The 21393-nt window shown below is 35.5% G+C and overlaps 1 protein-coding gene across 2 annotated transcripts in view; it reads right to left on the reverse strand.

Annotated features, from left to right (window-relative positions):
- Positions 1-21393, reverse strand: part of LOC149545880 (uncharacterized) — a 179910-nt gene that overhangs the window by 119987 nt on the left and 38530 nt on the right. For both annotated transcript variants that reach the window (XM_089790865.1, XM_089790866.1), the window contains exons 7-8: positions 8975-9318; positions 8124-8663 (exon numbers count right to left, since the gene is read on the reverse strand). In XM_089790865.1, the coding sequence (XP_089646991.1) occupies positions 8124-8663; positions 8975-9318 (884 nt within the window). The remainder of the gene's footprint in view (positions 1-8123; positions 8664-8974; positions 9319-21393) is intronic.

Raw genomic sequence — 21393 nt, forward strand, 5'->3', positions numbered from 1 at the left:
TAATTTTTTTTTTGCTTTCCTTATTCTAATTTTGTCAAATAGTTTGCTTGCAAGCCGTTAACTCAGATGTCTGAGTTTGTTTCTTTCTTGAGCTTTAGTTCAGAGATGTACATCACATTTACAAATACTTGAGAATGCAAACATAAGCCACCATTACAGTTACTAAACTCAAATATAAATAATGTCTATTCTGAACCTATTGTTCTCGGAAAGCATTAACAACAGAGAGTTTGAATGCTAGCCTCGTCCAACAAGTCTAAAATATACTAATAGCAGCTCATTCTATTAATGTTACCAATCAAAATACAATCAGTCCAATGTGTTTGCATACCACATCTGATTTATCCAGCTACATGCTGGGACGATATAGTTAGAATCAAATACATACACTCTGCAATGCTGTTGGTAATGAGTGTTGCTCCCTTTTTTCATCAACTTGTGACCTTGTAGGGCTCCTACAAAGTTGTTTCAGACCTGTACAGCTGCCTAGATGTAGTCTCCAGTCTAGTTCAACAATGTTGAAAGTGTTTTCAGGTATATATGCCTTCCTAGAAAGTAGTTCAAGGCAGATACATCTTACCCTATCCTTTGGACAGCTCACAAATGCGCAACAATACATAGATTGATACAGCCAGCAAAAACGGTTTGTGTAACAGCAGCAAACACTTGTAAACCACTTCAGACTCCACTACTAGCTTGAATCTCAAGAAGACATTCATATGAAAGTTGTCGATTATCTCCAAAATAGATTTCTTGCCTGGTAACTCCAATCTCAACACAATAAGAAATAGCAATATGATTTTACTTTCCAAATTCGAACTCCAATCCTCCCGATTGTGTGTTACAACAGCAAGAAGAATGTCAGCATAGAGGGATTTTATCCTCCAAGCGCACGACAAAATCTCCACAAATTCACCAATTTTCATATATTATCCAACCATGTTGAGAGCGAGCTCTTGAATCCCTTTATAGCACATTCTAAGAGCTCAGTCACTCACCTTGTCGATGTGAGATAAATAAAATCACCTTTTAGCCCTTTCCTATTATTTCAGGACTTTTTGTTTTTCTGTTCCTATTTTCTCGCAACTGTTTATAGCAATTGTTTTTACTTTAATATTTTCCCATCTCATGCAGCATGATGTTCCTTCAACTTTTGTCTCCAAACACTTTTTTAATGTCTCCAATGTATTATGGAATAACGGGGAAATCTTTTACTTAAATATTTCCCACAAACTATAGACTATGCATTAAAAAGTTAAATTTCTAAATTTCACTTTATAGAATAACTTTATTAATGCACGAAAGATCATATCAATGATAAATAAATCTTCTTGTTGATTTTTAACAATTACTATCAACATGCCATTGCCAGATGCCAGAATGACTTACTATAAACAATAAGCATGCCCAAAACTGCCAATATACACCTCAAAATGACTAGTGATTGAAGCAGCCTACGTCGATTGGCCTCAAAGTTCTTTCAATGACTTACTTAGCCTAAAGGGCCATAGGGAAATAGACTAACAGCAACATCATGCTATGAATGCTAGAAAGGGGACATTACAAAGATTTTTAATATATTTATAAATAAAGTTATAAAGTTAATTTAAATTATTTAACTTCATTGATATGGCCTTAAGTTTAAAAAGGAAGTTATTATAACATTAAAAGTTCCTCTTTATTAGAGATATTTGGATACTGAAATATTTAAAAATAAGTATTTCTATTTATCCCACATTGGTTTGCATAAAGTGGGAGGTCTCTCCTGGGATGCTATAAAAACACTATTGGGACCTTGTTTCAGATATGCTAGGTTGAATTGGAATTTTATAAAATTGTAAAGCAGACTTTCACTCGAGCACATTACCCTAGGGTATTTTCCTTTGGGGCCATCAAGTATTTTACCTCAGGTACGTTTCCCTCAGTAACTTGCCCACAGGCATTGGGTACTTGCCCTCAGGTATTTGACCTCAGGTACATTGTCATCAGGTACTTTCCATTCGGCATTTTCCCTCGGGCTTCATTACCGTTGGGAACTTTAAAAATTGCTTTAATTTTATTAGAAAGGTATTTTTAACAAAATTCAATGAGAAGATGCATCCAATGAGTCAATAAATGAGAACACACAATAAACAAGCTGAGTCTAGATCTATATAAACACAAAGTGAGTACAAAATCGCATCCTAGTGAGGAATGTTGATAGCTGGAAGCAAAATAGCAAATAGTTTATGTAAAACTAAAAGTAAACACATAATTACAATTACATCTTCCTCTTGTCAACTCTAGTAAAAACTAAGGAAGAGGTAGAACTTGAGGGTCTGCTAGAAGTCTACACTAGGCACGATTGTGCCTCCTCACTCGGTATGTCTACCTCAAGTTTTGTCTATTTGTCCATGCTAGATGTAGGTAATCTTAAAACTTGATATTCTTCAAAAAAATAGGGAAAGATTGAGCAAAGCAAGTGTTAAGTCTTGTTCCAATGACTCAAAGTCATGTTTAACTACTTAGGAAAGATTCTTTATTCATCTAGATGCAACAAAAAAACAATATTTTACAAAAACATAGAAGCAAAATCAGAAAACCTACCTAGGAATCTGATTTTTCTCCAAAAACCACCTCAAATCTACTTCAATTCTGCCTCAAACCTGCTTCAAATCAATAAAATTCAGTTTGCAAGTATTTTCCCCCTCTTAGCAAATGACTATCTCGGCCAACCATCTAAAAGCTATCTCACTCGCTCCTAAAGTGTCACTCAACTCCTCCTGACCGCTGTCCTCATTGTCCTCCTTAGACCCAACCTCTAATACCACCACCTAGCTCTTCCTATTCTGTCTCAACTTCCAAAACACCCATGTCCAAGTGTCAACAATATAGAATAGGCGAGTTTGTAGGCTCCACATGATCGTGTTGATATTGTTGTGGAGTCTGATCAGTCTCCAAGTGGGAGATTGTTATAACGTGGAGCCTAATCAGACTTGGAGGTTAATTTTTTCCCCAGTTTCTTCGGCACATTTCCCCCTAGATTTGACCACGGGTGTTTGTGGGCAGTGCCCCCAAAGATGGGTTCAAGGTGCAGCGCCCCTGCGCGGTATTGGGGCAAAGCCCTAGGTGCCCTTGAAGCAAAAAATGGATCTGCTATTGTAAAAGGCATCAAATATTATTTTTCTATTGGTCGGCTTGTTCTAGCCCTAATGTTGTAAGCAGCAAAAAACTTTGTATAAAATGGCTTAAGGTTAGGGATTTCATAATGTATGATGAGATTGTAGCTTCTTACAACAGTATTGAGCTATAAGGGATTAGGGATTGTAATTATGTAATAATCACTCGATAATAAGACTATTGGTCTCGCTATAGGTGGACATAGCCTAGGGATTAGGTGAATCACGTTAAATCTTTGTGTATTGTGTTCTCTTATGGGCAATGTATTATTTTTTGATAATGGTTATATTTGCATGTAATTGTTATTTCTGTTTGTGGTGAATCCTAACAAGTGGCATCATCATTATTTTAGCTATCCTCTACAGGAAGGTTTCACAGTTGAGTGGGTGCGATGGCATCTGAGGGTAAGCTGAAGGTTGAGAAGAAAGTGGGCAGAAATTTTAGTATGAAAAATGCAAATGGAGGACTATCTTTAACATTAGGATTTATGGCAGCCATTGGAAGGGATATCCAAGAAACCGACCACTCTGGCAGATGAGGACTAGGATATTCTAGATTGCAAGGCACTTGGAAGTATTCGATTATGTCTGGCACAATCAATGACATTCAATATTTCAAAAGCAAAGACAACAGAAGAGTTGATGTAAACCCTAGCGAAGTTGTATGAAAAGCCCTCTGCTTCAAAAAAGGTATTTCTCATGAAGCGTTTATTTAATATGAAGATGGCAGAAGGTAGATCTATTACAAATCATTTAAATGAGTTTAATACTCAGTTATCTTATGTAGATACTAATTTTGATGAAGAAATTAGGGCTCTCATGATTTTGTGTTCTTTGCCTAAAAGTTGGAATGACTTCGTAATTGTTGTGAGTAATTATGTTTTCGGATCTAATACCCTAAAATTTGATGATGTGATTGGTGTTATTTTGAGCAAGGAAACTCATAGGAAAAGCTCAGGTGGATCTACATCAAAAAGTCAATTAAACGCACAAAGCAGAGGCAGAATGACCGAGAGAGGAAGTAATTATGGAAATCATGGCAAATCAAGAAGAAAATCGAAGGGAAAGAGGTCTCAATCTAGAGGACCGAAAAATTGTTGGTACTGTGGAAAAACAGGGCACAAGAAGAAAGATTGTTGGACCTGAAAGAACAATGAAGGAGAAAAACAAGATGCAAACAAGGAGGCGAATCTGATAAGTAATATATCCGAAGAGGATGCTTTGCTTCTTTCCTTAGAAAATATTGATGATTCATGGGTTTTAGATTCAAGGGCTTCATTTCATGCTACATCCCATAGAGGTTATTTTATTGATTATGTCCAAGGGGATTTTGACCTTGTTTATTTGGGAGATAATCAACCCTGTCAGATTGTTGGAAAAGGCAGAATTATAATTAAGTTGCAAAATGGGAATCATTGGCTACTACAAAAAGTAAGACATGCTCCAAGGTTGAGTAGGAATTTAATTTCAGCAGGGCAACTGGGTGATGAGGGCTGCACAGTTACATTTAATGATAAAAATTGGAAGGTTTCAAAAGGTTCCTTAGTAGTAGCAAAGGTGTGAAAGTAGGCACCCTATATCTTTCTACAGCTCATAATGTTCCTTCTTCTTCAATTGTTTCCGAGAAAAATGAATGTTCAAAAAAAGTTATTGCAGTTGAGCAAAGAGAACAAATAGATGTTGGAGATTTTGAAACAACGCTATGACACAAAAGACTTGGGCACATGAGTGAGAAACGTATCAAATTACTTCATTGAAAGAGAGTTTTACCTAGTCTAAAACGTGTGAATATGGACTTCTATGAAAGTTGTGTTTATGGAAAACAAAAGAGAGTGAGTTTTGTGAAGAGAAGGAAGGAAAAGGAAGATGAGAAACTAGAGCTTGTATATACATATGTTTGGGGACGAGCTCAAGTATCTTCCCTTGGTGGCTCTCATTATTATGTTACATTTGTTGATGATGCATCTAGAAACGTATGGGTTTATTTCCTTACACACAAATCTGATGTATTTCAAACTTTTAAGAAATGGAAATGCTTGGTTGAAAAGGAGACTGGTAAAAAGCTAAAATGTCTCAAATCTGTCCATGGCGAATCCTAACACTTATGGCTTCACCTCCAGTTTGTCAAGGGTTATCTATGTGCAAGTGGCCACAAGAAAGAACCTAATGGCATAATGCAGCATGTAAAATATATTATGTTGCAACATCATGAATTCTTCAATTTTATTAGAAAGTAAGGATGCTCAGTTCTACACAATGTCATTCATCAAGACAATCTAAGGTAATGTAATGTTCAAGGCTCGTCTAGAGCCTGTGAATCGGCTCTTGACGACATCCATCAGACACCTCCATTTGCCAGCTGCAACAAAAGACTTCTTCAGCCCATAGCTCCTAGTAGCATTGGCCATTGAGTCTATTTTCTTTTTGTCAAGTCTCTGAAAACCAAGTTTAAAAGTCCTTTCTCTTCCTTAATTGTTTTTTTCACCATTTTGTCAATCTTTTTCCATGTAGTCCACGGAATGCCAAATACCCTAGTAAACTTTGTTGAGTTTTAGTCTAGATATTAGAGATAAACAACAATAATGAGAGAATAATCAATACATAAAAACACAAGAATTTGTCCTGGGAAAACCCTTCCACTTGAAGGGAAAATCTCAGCCTAACCAGGACTTGGTCTTGTGGGCTAACCAGGACTTTATAGGGATTAGAGACAGATTTAGCCTAGGCAATTCCAATTTTAGGCTACTCGGAGTTTTTTCAGCAGGGTTTCCAAATACTTAGCATTTATAGTAAGTGGCTTTAGTAATTTTGGAATTTCAATATTGGATTTGGAGCATCTAGTCAAGACCTTTCCACTGAGCTATCACACTTGGTTTTCCAAATCCGATTGATAATTTGTTTTAATGCCTAAAGATTAAATAGTTTATTAATAAAGTGACTATTAAATTATACTAAATTTTATTATAAGTCACTTTATTATTAAAAGAACAATTTATTCACTTACGTTAGAAATGATATTTTAAGGTAAAAGTCATATTTCCCACATTGAGAGATCGATTGAGGAATCTTTGAGAAGTTGTTATAAAATAAAGTGAAGGGCGCATTCTTTAGCGCGCTTGGATATTTGAAGAAATTCATGAAAGTTTATAGATATTCTCTCTAGGGCTTCAAGGACAAAATCCCTCTATGCTATTGGTCTTGATGTTTTTGAAAGATAAAGTCTTGGCATCCACTTGAGCTTCAAGTAAATCATATTGATTTCTACTTCCTTATTGGTCAAGTCGATATTGCCAAGAAGAGTTTGATATTGCTAGGAATGATTTGATTTTCTAAGTAGGGAATGGACAGCCAAATGATAAATCTGGTCTACTGATAGAGTTTAAGATAATAGTATTTCCGAGGACTGCCTTACCTGTTTCTACTATCTGGATGTCTCTGCTAAAGCCTGCATTCAGTGTGGCTGTGCTTTTGTGACAAATAAATGGTACCATACTGATTGGGAAACAACTTGGAGGGCATCGTACTTGTTTGGACAGGATTGCAGCACACTGAAATCATGTCCAGCAAGCTGCCTCCACCTAGGAGAGTGTCATGCAGGTCTGCTTTGAGTATATTAAGTCTGAGAATAGCAGAAAGGGTTTCGTATAGAGCTGAAAAAAGCTCAAAGGTGATTTTAAGGGCATGTGATTGTTACTAATGTGCTTAATGGACAGTGTCATGACATGATAGAGACCCGTCTATGCATATGACGTTGTATATATGAACTTTATTAATAATTATGTCTGTTTTGTAATTGTTGAAGTTTGAATAAAGCTGAATACTTTCTTGGAGTCTGAAATAAGTCTGGGTTGGATTTCTTAATTATTTTGCTACACATTGTTCTTCCTTTGAAAACATTATAACAAATAGTGGAGCTTGTTTCTTTTTTCTTAAAGTTCTTTTTCAAAAACAAAAATGAATCCATAACTTAAAAGTTAAAATAATTTGTTCAAAACTACAGAATAGGATAGATAAATGCTTAAGTTGGTTGATTAATTATCTTCCTTCCTTTCGCACTTGTCAATATGAAAAAATATAGAGTGGAGAGAAATATGTGCTTTGTCTAGGTCAAAATGATAGTGTAAGTGGCGCATTAGAGTTTCAATCCAAAACAAAGTAAAAAGTATGTTTTTTAAAGTCATTGGGCTCTTTATTTTGCCTATTCCCTGTGGATTCGCCCAAGGGGATGCCTTGTTGCACCCAAGGTATGCCCTCAGTTCACTATGCTCATGCGAGCACATGCCCATAGAGAACCCAATTCGTTTGTGCCATACCCTAATGCAGCTAAGAAAACTCGATACATGTTCGAATGCTGGATTTCATTTTGTCTCCCAATTCTATGCTCACTCATACTTTTTAAGTCTTGTTGATTTAGTTTGGTTGTTCATGGATATTAATACATTTCTTTATTTCTTTCATTTCTTGGATGCCAATTTTAAGGCATGTTGCCCCAAAAAATTAACTTTTCATGCACCTTAAGGGTTGTCCAGAATGCAAAGTGAATTATATTCAGCACTAATGAGAGCCAAATTATCCTCTAGCAAACTTGCATGTCCTTAGATACTTTATTCATCTTTACATCGTGTTAAATATATTGAGGATTTTCTGAACAATGCAAGAGACACAACTTTCAGAGGAAGAAAAGATCATAAGTAATTACATTTTTGAAGCGAGCTGGAACCTACTGTGCATGACGTATTGAAATCCGTTCTTACAACATTAGACCCAAATGTCAAAGGTGAAGCCAAAAAGAAGAAAATATTAGAGACCATTTATAAACTTTCTTGAATGACATAACTGAAAGAAATGGTTTCACACATTTATAACTAGCCATTTAAAAATTTACACATTATTAAAAAATTAATCACTATGTTTAAGATAGAATGTAAATTTGTATAACTTGTAAATGAAAAAAAGCTAACCTACCTGTCAACGCGACTAATGTGATTTCTTATTGCCAAACAAAGCTTTGGACTAACAGTGACAAACATTTGGCGAAGCTTTGGTGAATCAAGACATTCTTGTTGCAAATCTTTCTTCCCAAATTTACTTTCTACTTGACTCTGATTCTCCTGTGAGAAACCATGAGTAGCAATACTCAATTGTTGTTCCTTCTGAAGAAGTCTGGTTGTAAGTACAGTTGTCTTCCCTGTACCAGAGCGTCCAAGAATGAACGAACTTCTTGGAAACCTGATTATTTGTGATTCTTCTTCACTGACCTCAAATGGAAGGTCAATCTCTGATCCATCTTTGGCTGTTAACAATTGATTTGCAATATCAGAAGACAGCGAATAGAACTTCATCAGTAATAAGCTTTCTTCAACTTTGGCATGCTCCAATATAACAGTTTCCTTATCATAATCTTCACAATGAAGAGATTCAACCATTCCTGGTTGTTGTAGAGACCTATGCCAAAGAAACCCAGGATCATCATTCCATCGCCTTGGTCGTACTGTTTTTCCATCCCTGCAAGAAGCTTGCATTCAGATATGCAAATCCAGGTAAATATGCCAACTATGATCAACAACTCCATATTAGTTTGTCTTTTGTTATGGTAATAAAGACGTGCTGCAGCCATTCACTCATTATTTTAGTTTTATTTAGGATTCTATACTAGAAATATGATTTATTTATAAGCATTATCACATTAACCACCATTCACCACCCAACTTTATTTCCTCAGTGGAAACCATCCTTAAAAAAATTAACAAGAAATGGATACACAATTCAATGAGGGCCTTTGATAAACCAGAAATTAATAAGAAATTTGAGCATACTTATCTAAAAGCTTTTCTTTGCACCGTGCAATGTACTCTGGAGTATATGTTCTGAAAATATTGTCCAAGCGTTGTCTTAGGTTAGGAACTTTATCAACGGTAAGAAGATTCCATATTTTTAATATTTGGAATACTCCCTCTCCTCGTTCAATATCAGTTGTCCAAACTAAATATAAACCAGATGTTGCATATTCATTTATAAGGTTTTCCTGAGCCGAACAAGCATGTTTCCTTCTTTGTCGCCAACCCTCAGCCAATCTCCGAATTTTATAGATTATTCTGTACCGCATTTCTGAACCCTTTAACTTGGTAAATGAATTTTTGAACTCATTGCTGAATATAACCTGAAAAGTTAAAATTGAAAGTAATTTATTCATATTCAAGCAAAACACTACTGAAACATGAAGTAAGGAATCATAAAAAGGTAAAGATGGTCAAATAAAGGAAGGACCCCACAGGAAAGAACACTCGTTAGACCATGGAATTCTATTGGTGGAATCAGAATAAAAAATAGTGTCTTTTACAAATCCATCAAATAAGATATAACTGCCACATGAAACTTCCTTGGAAGTCTCTTGAGGTCACAGCAAATGTCAGGCAATATTTTACAAGAAAAACATACATAGTATTTGTAAATTCAAATCCATTTATTTTCACGACGCAAATGTACTGCACTCCCTTCTAAATTACTCCACTGTGAAATAAGAAATTTCAAATCATCTATGGCGATGGATATATGCTAATCAATAATAGATATTGTTTACATCTTACAAACCATTTTCCTTACATTGTGAAGTCATACATACGATATTTTGATTCAAGATTTCCATCTTCCATGTGGTATGCCTATTATTTCCAAACAAGCAGAAATGTTTTGTTGCTATCATTTCCCTTCTTAAGTGAAGGCTTCAATCTAAATTTTACCACTCAATTTCTAATGCAGACTATTCACCAAAGAACAACAGAATCATCACTTACTTTGTTTTCCTGAATTTGTCCAAATCTATTACTCTATCTTAAGTTTTAACAATAAGCCCTCATCTTGATTTCCACATTTTGGAATGTTGGCCCCTTCTGTTCATGCATCAATTCTTTCTCGAACTGCTCCATTACCATGCAGTTAAAGGCATTTGTTTTCTTTTATTTTACAACAGAATACATTTTCCTTTAGCAATTAATCATTCACCTTACTCTGGAGTAACCATATAATTCACTTAATTATTTGGGATCAAAGATTTTGTCATCTTTTTGTATCCAGCATTTCTCATGCACTAAAATTTATTCTTTTTATGATACATATACTTGATTATGGCACTATAAACCAGATAAAAGCGTATCATGTTTTGGTGAATTGTTCATCACTGCCAAGTGAATGATTTTGATTGCAGGAGCATCCGGGGTGTAAGAGCAATCTTGCATCACCCAAAAATATTTTCTAGTTACTCAAAAAGGGTTATCTTTGGACAGGATTGCTATTTTTGGCAGGTTTCAAATTTTTAGTAAGCCTTTTTGTGATGTACCGTGCTAGAACCAAGCACCACAAGACCCACAACCCAGTAGTAAAGTCGTCTGCTACTTCCAACTTCGTACAAGGTTTTCCGCAGAAGGTTGTGCGGCTAGAAAGAATAGTCCGTACTGTGGTGGAGGGGGCTGTCTCGTATGGTGATAGATGTCTGTATGGTATGAAGCAGCAAGGTTGTACAGTTGGAAATAAATGGTTTGTACAGTATGGAGAATCATGATGTATCACTGAGGTAATAGGTGTACAGACTCCAATTTGGGTGTACAATGTAGTACCGTACGAATGGCGCAGGAGATGGGGTTGCATGGCCAAAGTGGGGGGAACCTAACAGCGTACAATGGGGACTTGATACCAACACCTCAAGTGTAGGATATGGTGATCAGGCAATGTCTCCAATGCTCACTAAGATATTAATTGGATGCCAAATATAAACAACATTTGCCAACAGAGATATTCACCATAACACAATCTAGAAGATCCACACATAATAGAATTCCAGAGATTGTCACCAAACTTCCACGACGCAAATACATTAATTTCCAAATGATGATAGAACTTGATTACAAATTATATACATCAGACAAGATTCAAACAGATACAAGTAATCACCAAATGACGACAATTAGCAAATCTAGCGCACATAATGAGATATCAGCACAGTACATACAATAGCAAAATAGCATAGCGCTAAAGTACTTAACCCTCTGAAACTACACGTGTCTTCCTTAGCCTTAAGTTTTCGGAAATACAAAGCAAAATCAAATCAAATCCATGATGAATACAATGCCCAATCATCTCCTTATAAAGGCCTCTGAGAAGTACCTAGAAATTTACTAGTACATGCCAACAATATTTAATTATTTCATTATTTTATTAATTTGAGCCCCATATTAATCAATTAAATGTCCTTTATTATTTTATTTTATTTTTAGGACGAGTTAATTAATTAACTATTACATTAAAATCAAGGACATCACAAATCCTCACCTCCCAAAGATTGCTTGCCCTCAAGCAATCCATTATCAAATGAAAAGGCCATCAGCTCCAAGATCCCAAATCAAATGCACAGGTGGAATGGCATCAAACCTTGATTGCATCACAATGTTATCAAACTTCCACTAGACCACTGATATAAAAATTGTTGTGTTCGTAGTCATTGAAATTCCAAAGATGCCAAACTTGAATTAATTCGATGTAGCCCTTCTTTCCATCATGATCATAGCTTAGGTAGGCCTTGCTGTAATTGTGATGAAGTTCCTCATATGAAAATATTTATGTTATGCATGCCTCGAATGTCACCAGAATATAATCTCCAAAATCAATCAATGGTAGCAATTATTCCTCAACATGAGTCATGTTAACATCTACACTTTCAGGTTCATAATTACCATGATGCAACTCCAGATTATTATCCATTCTCTACTGTAGAGTTGCAACCATTCTCTTGTTACACACACTGACAATATTCTGAAATTCCACTTCAACATTGGCTTGGTTGTCATCTTGTTTCAGATCTGCCATTTTGTCTTGTTCCTTGACCTCAACGATTTCTCCATCGTCAACCTTACTTTTTTCATTCATGATTTCTTCAATCTTTTGGTTGTCTAGAGACACTTGTTGTTGTCCATCTAAAGGGGCAATTAGAGTCTTTTGCCTATCCATATCCTCTTGTGCATGTATGACTTCATCCTATAGCCACTTATCAATCTCTTGCTTTAGACCATTGTTGAAGAGTATATTGTGCTAAGAGGACAGATACTTTATTCTCAATTCTATATAATCCTTCACAAATATGTCCTCCCATCCACCCAAAATCCAATCATGCTTGATTTGCTTTGGCGACACATCAAAAGTGGGTGTTTGCAATTCCTAACACTTAACTCACGGAGTGGAAGTCTTCATCAACGACCTTGTGCCCGCTAAGAGGTTAACTGTTTCCTATTGTCTGTTTGTCGAGCTTTTGTTGACTTCTTAAATCTCTCAACCTTTCACTAAAACCATTACTTGATTCCATGATTTGATCTCAATACCTAGCAGACTAGCAAGATCACCAGCTATAATACCACTGTGATGTACCCTACTAGAACCAAGCACTACAAGACCCACAATGTTGTAGCAGAGTCGTCTACTACTTCCAACTTCGTACAGGGTTTTCTATAGAAGGTTGTGTGGCTAGACAAAATAGTCCATATGGTGGTGGAGGGGGTTATCTCGTACGATGATAGATGTCCATACAGTATGGAGCAACAAGGTCATAGGTTTGGAAATAAGTCATTTGTATGGTATGGAGAATCACGACATATGATAGAGGTAATGGGTGTATGGACTCCAATTTGGGCATATGATGTAGTACCATACAAATGGTGCAGGAGATTAGGTCGTACATGTAACATCCCGATTTCCCAGCTCTAAATTAACAATCTATCATACTCAAAGAATACAGTTATTACTTCATTTCATAAGAAGATAGTTATATCATTCAAGTTCATGTGAATAAGATTTACCACTAAAATTTGTTAGCGTAAAAACTTGAAATATCATCAAATGAAATTATTACAGAAATTGAAATCTACATACTTCAAAAAACTGAGATCAAATTCAATCTAGGGATGCTTCTGCAACCACCCAGGTTAGTCCACAAATACACTATAACAATTTCACTTGACAACTATCATTTAAAAACCGCTATCTTAAAATCAAATGATAATTATAATTAAATACTTCTATTATTTTAAATTAGGGCATCACATGCTATTGTATCAAATTAGAGCATCATTTACCATAGGGCTTCTGATACCGCTATCTCACTTAGGGCTTCCAATACCACGGATTCAATTTAGGACTTCCGCGACCGCGGATTCAACTAGGGCTTTCGATACCACGGATTTCAATTAGGGCTTCCAATACCACTGTATCATTAAAAATTCCAGCTGTCACACAAACAATTAGGGCTTCGAATTTATTTTCCTTCCGATTACTTATCTTTGATAGTAACTCAAGATTAGAAATATACTTATATTTGATAACCATATAATTGAAAGACAATCCACGATTCTGTATCTTGCATTTAAGTGTAAAACAACGGTAATAATAAATTAACTCAATTTAATCTTACCTCCTCATAAATAAAAATGATAATACCTGTTTCCGATAACAATTGAATGCATAGCTTATTTCTAACTAGCGCATGTCCAATATCTTGAGAGAGGTGAAACATTGTCAGGGGTTTAACCACCCAACCTCGGACAACAACATATCCCCACACGATCTCTAACGAGAAAGGCCCTCCCTACCCGGAATAGGTAGGGGTAATCTTGCCATCTACTGGGCTTCCGGATAATTAACTCACTATACAACTTGGCAACAGGAGTACATAATACAAGAATATGCATGAGTTATTAATTGATTCATATTAAATGATAAATATTGAAATGTCATAACTGATACGGATTCAATTATTACAGTTTCCTCTTTTTCACCTCATCACCCTTTTTCTTGGCCACACAGCTGTGTGAGTCCCAGGTATTGGGAATTTCTCAGAGCAACGGCTCTATCAATTTATTTCAATCATCATTTCACATTCTATGATTCATGTTTACGTTCTTTTAAGATTTCAAAATTGACAACATTCCTTCTGAGTGAAACATACATGATCTAATGTTATTATTTATCATGTTATTGTCTTATTCTAATGACATTCTTGTTTATTGTAGATTCTCTGCACCTCCTCACCTTTCTCAGGCCATCAAGCTGGTGACTCCCTAGTGCTATCAGATTAAATTTACGGTGATACTTCGCACCTTCTTCACCATATTTTGGCATTCGCCTGGTGATTTCCTTGGTGTACTGTATTCAGTATTTCAATATCAGCTGTTTGTATTATATCAGGTTGTTATTAATATCCAACTGGATGATAATCTTCTTAGTCATTGAACTTAAATGATTTAGAGAATTCTTACTCGGATATGTATAAGGATAAAGAAAATTCATCAAACTTATATTAAGCAATGTATGTTACTACAGAAAGAGAAATCGTTACTCCTCTTATTGACTACAACAGACTACAAGTAATTATTGTCGAGTAACCCCAAAAAGATTACAACAGACTTAATAATGGGAAAACGGCAGGCTATATTCAAAACAGGTTTTATTTCCACTTGCTAATGCAATAGAATTCATTATCAGAATTGCTGACTCACAAATTATATCCTGCATTCTTATCATAAAAGAAAATAAAATGGTTATACAAGTTTATCAATAGCTTACATGGCTCACTATCACCAAACAATGAGATGGGCCTGTGCTTGAAATAAATCTGCCAATCTGCTCTGCAACTCGCAGTAGTTGATATGGTTTCGAATTGTAATCAGGATATGATGTGTCTCTGCCCGACTGTATAAAGCCTTGCGTATTGAGATGAATCCGCTAACTTTACTGGAACCCATGGCAAGAGATCTTAATTGGCTAGCATAGTATGCACATACAAGTGGTCTCTGCAATCAAAGGTGCTAACAAGGAGTTTGATTGCTCAGCTTACATGAAGGTTGTAGTAGGAAAGAATGGATGCCATAGGAGAAAGAATCGATGTCAGTAGTCTAATAAGGAAACTATTAAATAAAATAAGTCTGACTCTACGTCTTCCTACAGTTACAAAATTTATATTCGAAACTTACACAAATCGAATAAGAGAATAAAAAGAAAGAAGAAGATAAAAGGTTTTTTTTTTTTTTTCTTTATAATTATTAAAATCTACTAAGCAACATCACTTAATTAATAAATAATAAGAGCCCAACTCTATGGCTTCCATCCGTCACAATAAACCTTACGAATTCCAATCATAAATTCGACTTAGATTCTCAAGTAATAAATCAATTTAAAACATAAAAGATAAGAGGAAATGATTAAAAAGGGAAAAGATTATAAAATAGTTCTAAATGTCAAATATTAAATTAATTCCAAACCAAGTGTTGATTGGTTTAAAGCGAGGAATAGTAAAATAGAGTTATAATCCAAACGTTATTAAATTTTGAACATTATTATAATCTTTGAGTTTCCTATGAACATCGTTTTATTAAATTATAATGGTGCTAAATCATTTTTATATTATATGCATGTTTATAAATATTAATTAAAATAATATGATCAAAGATATATTAAAATCCTTTAAGATACATTTTATAGTTTAACTCAATTATTTTAATTTAAATTATTTATTTGAATAACTCATGCAGTTCCACAGATGTATCCTATTTCAAATTACTAGGTCCTCTACCTGTCTGCCCAATGATGGAGAAGCCCTGCCTAATTCTTTTCTGCCAATGCTTCCACCCCTTCGACATGCTCCCTACAAGGAATTTCTTTGTAATTAAATTATAAATTATCTAATCATAAATAACGATTAGCCGTCATCTCAATTTCATGAATTTGCGATTAGCGATCAACTAACATGTCATCTTCACTTGAAACCATAACGACTAACTATCTTACCATTTCGCTAGATTATATCAAATTAAGCTGTCAACTGACTTCATGCAAATCTCAACGGCTATATTTCAAGCTAGGTCAAAAATTGGGATGTAACAATACAGCCAAAGTGCGAGGAAGCTAATAGCGTACAATGAAGACTTGATGCCAATGCCTCGTGTGTAGGGTATGTTGATCAGGCAACATTTCTAATACACATTCAGATATTAATGTAGATGCCAAATATAAACAAAATACGCTAACAAAGATATTCGCCAAAACACAATGTAGAAGATCCACACATAATAGAACTCCAAAGGTAGTCGCCAAACTTTCGCAATGCAAATACATTAATTTCCAAATGGTGATAGAACTTGATTACATATTATATGCATCAGACAAGATCCGAATAGATACAAGAAATTGCCGAATGATGACAGTCAGCAAATCTAGTGCACACAATGAGATATCCACACAATACCTCCAACAACAGAATAGGGTAGTGCTAAACTATTGAAACTGCAACAGGCAAAGTAGGGAGGATCTTCCACCTCCAAAATTATGCAACTCTTCCTCAATCTTCAGCCTCTAGAAATACGAAGCGAAATCAAATCCAGATCATAATGAATACAATGTCCAACCATCTACTTATAAAGCCCTCTGGGAAGCATCTAGATATTTACTAGTACAAGCCGACAATATTAATTATTTCATTATTTTATTAATTTAAGCCCCATATTTACTAATTGATTAAATGTCCTTTATTAATTTATTTTATTCCTAGAACCAATTAATTAATTAATTATTACATTAAAATTGGGCACATCACACTTTTGTTTGAGCGCAGATTGTTCCAATTACTTCCTTGGAAGTTCATTTTGGATATATAAGCATGTTGGTGAAGTTTCATGGCAAGATCAAGTTTGGTTTTGAAGATATTGAATTTTTTGTCTTGATGGGGTGCTATAGAAAATTTAAACTCAATTCATTGCAAGCTACAACAAAATTTCCTAGTTGTAAGGCACTTTGAAAGGTTTATAAAAAGCAACTATAATATAAAATTAGGTACATGATTCACAAGATATGGCCTCTAGAAGTTGTGCTACTTTAGGAGAAAAAACAAAAGCCTTTCAAATGCTCCAATGAGTGCCAAAACTCATTTGGGGCACATTCAAGGAAAATCTAAGGTAAGGAAAAATAATATAAAGGCAATCAGCCTCCAAAACCTTCTAGGGTAGTTAAACTTCACAATATAAAGAGGACAAATAAGGATTTTGAGGGAAGTTCTAATCATACATTTAGTGACTCCAGCTTGCAGATTGTTGCAATGAAAATGCCTATGTTGTAGCATGTATTTTTTGAATATTGTAATGTTATTTAATTAAAGATAGAAGAAAGCAAGTGTTGTCGTTCTTGCAATTTTTGAGTTATTTCTCTATTGTGTTCTGTTTGGTTCAGTAAGGGTTGTGCTCTTTATCAAGTGGTATTAGAGCAATTCTTGAGTGTGTAGACAAATTGTCGAACGTGAGAAACTTTGCACTAGGACTGTGTTTGTGGGTCGGAGAGATAAGTGCAGAAAATGTCTATAAGAAGGAACCGTGGTGGAAGGTTATGGTTGTAACTAAAAAGTGTTTCAAAGAAAGCACTGCAAGAGGTGTTGCATAGAGAAGTCGATATTAGGGCAAGTGATGATAGTGAGGATGAATTTGAAGGATAGTTTAAAGAACAAGAAAAGGCCACAGATCCCGATGAGGCTAAGGTTTTAAGGGTCATTTCCAAGATTGGAAAGAGACCAAAGATTGGAGTTTCCACATTTTTTGGAAATCTTACTCCAGAAGAGTTGCTTGATTGTGTCAATATAGAAGAGTATGAAAGAGTATGGAAGACTGTGAGAGTGTTAGATTTGCAAAGGCTAACCAAAAAGGCCGCGTTAAATTTTGGTGGAAAGAGCTTTAATTGGACATAAATAGAAAAGGGCAAGAGAATATAATAAGATGAGATCGGATGGTGGACAAATTGAAGAGACAAATCATTCTTGTTAACTACGAGTTTGACTTGTTGAAGAAAATGCAAAGATTGAAGCAAGCACGAAAATCAGTTCTATCAAGTCCTTGTCGAGATGGGTCATTTCGAAGCCATCAAGGAGAACGTTGTCATTACATAAATGGGTTGAGGCCAAGTATTCAAGAAGAGTTGATAATGGTAAGAATGTCCATCATTGAACATGTATACCAATTTGTTTTGAAGGTAGAAGAAAAATTGAATACGAAGTTTGAGAGCAAGAGAAATGGAAGAGGTCATGGTGGAAACCCAAGTGGGCAGTCTTATGGAAGTCGAAATGAAGATTAGAAAAGGAATGATGACTCTAGTAGCATCAAAATCATAGAGAAAATAATTTAAGTCATCCTTGCAATCAAAATAATGGAGATCAAAAAGGAAGAGGAAGAGGAAGAGGACCATGAAGAAGAGGTTTTTGTAGAACATGTTTACAATACGGAGAAAGACATCAAGCTTATGAGTATTCCCAACATCAAGGGAGAAAAAATAGAAGACCTAAGGGCTATGCATGAGTTTCACATGTAGATAAGGTCAAGAATTCACATTTTGAAAATGCTAAAAGAGGAGAGGTCCTTGTTGTTAAGGTTGTAGCTTCAATCAAATTGGTTCAATCTAAGATACATTATTGTTATTAGCAAATCATCATTTCTTATATATACTTATCCATGTTAAATAATGTTATTGTATATAATAGTATATAATACATACATACATACATATATATATATATATATATATATATATATATATATATATATATATATATATATATATATATATATATATATTGTTATACATATTATTATTATTTATGTTAATATAATATTATTAAATGATGATTACACCTTAGAGACATGTCTCCTCTCATATTTATATGAGATCCAAATCTGCATTTGGAACACATTAATAACAATGGTCATGCTAGTACATTTGCAAAAAACGATACATGTTATTTAACATGGTATCAGAGCCAAATTGTGAATGTAATTAAGCGATCAAAGACATGATAGAAAGATTTCATGCTTGTGATGGATGATATGGAGTCAACGTATAGAATCAAAAAATCAGAGAAAAGCCTTGGGGAATTATCAGACAAAGAAAGTGACAATGAAAGAAGAAAATGAAGTTTCTCACAAATTTCTATAAATCATAGTATGCAACTTATGATGAGGTAAGAAAATCTCAGCATTTGATTAATCTATTGTGGATATGAGTCCATGTCGCTAGTTCAAACCCCCGACACTCTCACCCCAAATGATGTTGACCCCAAACGAGAGTTCTTAACACTATAGGAAAGGCAAAGTCAAATGAATGATTAAAACTAGAGGACCCATGAAGAATCATGGTTCTCCACATAGCAGCATCAATTTGTCAATAGCAAAGGTCAACATAGTGTTCACCATAAACACATTGATAGAAAGAAAATTGGTAGTCACCTAAATAAAAATATTCTAATGAACTGGGAGACATCTTGTAATTGCCCACCATCAAGGGAGAGCATGATTGAGGCCAAGAGCCATGGGGTTAATACAAGTGGACAAAGGGTCTCGGTAGAGGTGAGCTTTGATTTGGAATCAAGTGGTTATAGTAACAGTACCAAATACTCTCCTCCCTCAGGGAACCAACATGGAGATGGTGTTGCAGTCACTAGTGAAGAAGAGGATAGACCAATTGATATTGAGGAAATAAGCCAGACGCCTAAAGCTGTTGGTGATGCTTTGCTAGTCGAACTGAATCTAGATTTCGGGAGATGCATTGCACCACTATGGTTAAGGCAAATGCTTATGCCAAGAGGCGAGGTGGTGACTATGTGAACAGTTGAAGATATTCGAGGGTTAGTGAAAAAGAAAGACAGTGAGAAACAAAAACAAATTGCAAAAACGGTGGCAAAGCTAATCAGGAACAATGATGATGGTCACCGAAAAGTTTAGATTGCTATACCAAAGGTTCGCAAGGCAGTGGATGAGATTGTAGCCCAAGCATAACTTGGGAAGAATCATGGATGACATGGAATGTGAGGAGTTCCAGTAAGGCATGGTTTCAATTAGAGAAAGGTTGAAGAAGGCAAACGAGAGGATTGTAAAGTTGGAAGCCAAAAACAAGTACTGGAGAGACTACCAACCTATCCAACAATTGCATCAGGCAGCCCTTCTGCAAGACAGCAAGAGCAACATAGAAGAGATATAGGCTCAATTGCACAAAATAAAAGATTGGATCAATGATATAATTCAAGAAGGGCGAAATTTCTTGCACGTCTTTATCTCGATATTCAGGTCATTGGTTTCTATTAGAGACAAATTCAGAACATTTGAAGGGGAGTGGAAGGATTTCCTTCCAGTCAAGGATTTAGCCATTCCCAAGCTACATGCATTTATTGGGCTACCAAGAGATATTTGGATGAGAACCAAGTTGGTGGATGAAAGAGAAATGAGTATGATGGAGTCTTGGTATGTTGCCTTGACCATCAGATTGACGATACTTGAAGAAATACGGAATGAGATTGCAAGCATAGCCCAGGCATTGACACTTCCATTTCAACCATGTTGGTCGATGTTGGGGCTGCACTTTATTTTGAAGATATCAAGGAGGAGAGCATCAATGAGATAGAGTTTGGATCAAGATTGGATGTGTTGGGGATGGTTGCCATTAGGAAGAAGCATTTGGGCACCTTGGCCTCCCTCAGTGTCTTTATCGAATATGCGAAAGAATATGAGAAGGATCATGAGAATACACTGCAAGCGCCGAGCAACATGATGAATTCAGCTGAGCTCAAGATGAAGCACATGCCTTGCCCTCCCGTGAAGGAAGTCAACGACAGGCTAGTCAAGTTCATTGCCTTGGCTAAGAAGATGAAAGGAAAGGGTAGAATTATATTAGAAGATCATTTGATGTAAGCCCAAGTGGAAAATTCTCCTTTCTTCTTGGGTAGGATAGGTGTCTGATACTGATTGGTTACCATTTTGGTGCCTTCTCATTGGTTGCCACTTTTCATTTTTTTCATTGGTCAATTGATGAGATGGTCTCTTCTCATTGGTTGATGGGGTTGGAACCCTAATTAGGGTTTCTGGGATTTGATCTGTATCGTTGATTTTGCCTCGTAATCTCTACCGTTGGTTGTGTTTTTGGCCCCTATATAAGGCCATTTGCTCTCATTTGTAAAGGGTTGAAGAAAATTGTTGCTTAAAATAATACCAAAATTGCTTCTCTATCATTGTTGTGTCTTGCATGGTGATTAAGAACACTTGGTGTTATTGCATGGTTTCTACTTCCAATAGTTAGAGTTAAATTCCATTGAAGTTGTGAAAGTAGATTTTATTTCAAGAAAGTTGTTAAGCAAGAGTAAGAATAGATGGATAGTTGCATGGTGATATTAGTG

Source organism: Cupressus sempervirens, chromosome 7 (genome assembly GCF_028749045.1).
Source record: "Cupressus sempervirens isolate cs-2001-9-10 chromosome 7, ASM2874904v1, whole genome shotgun sequence".
Lineage (NCBI taxonomy): Eukaryota > Viridiplantae > Streptophyta > Pinopsida > Cupressales > Cupressaceae > Cupressus > Cupressus sempervirens.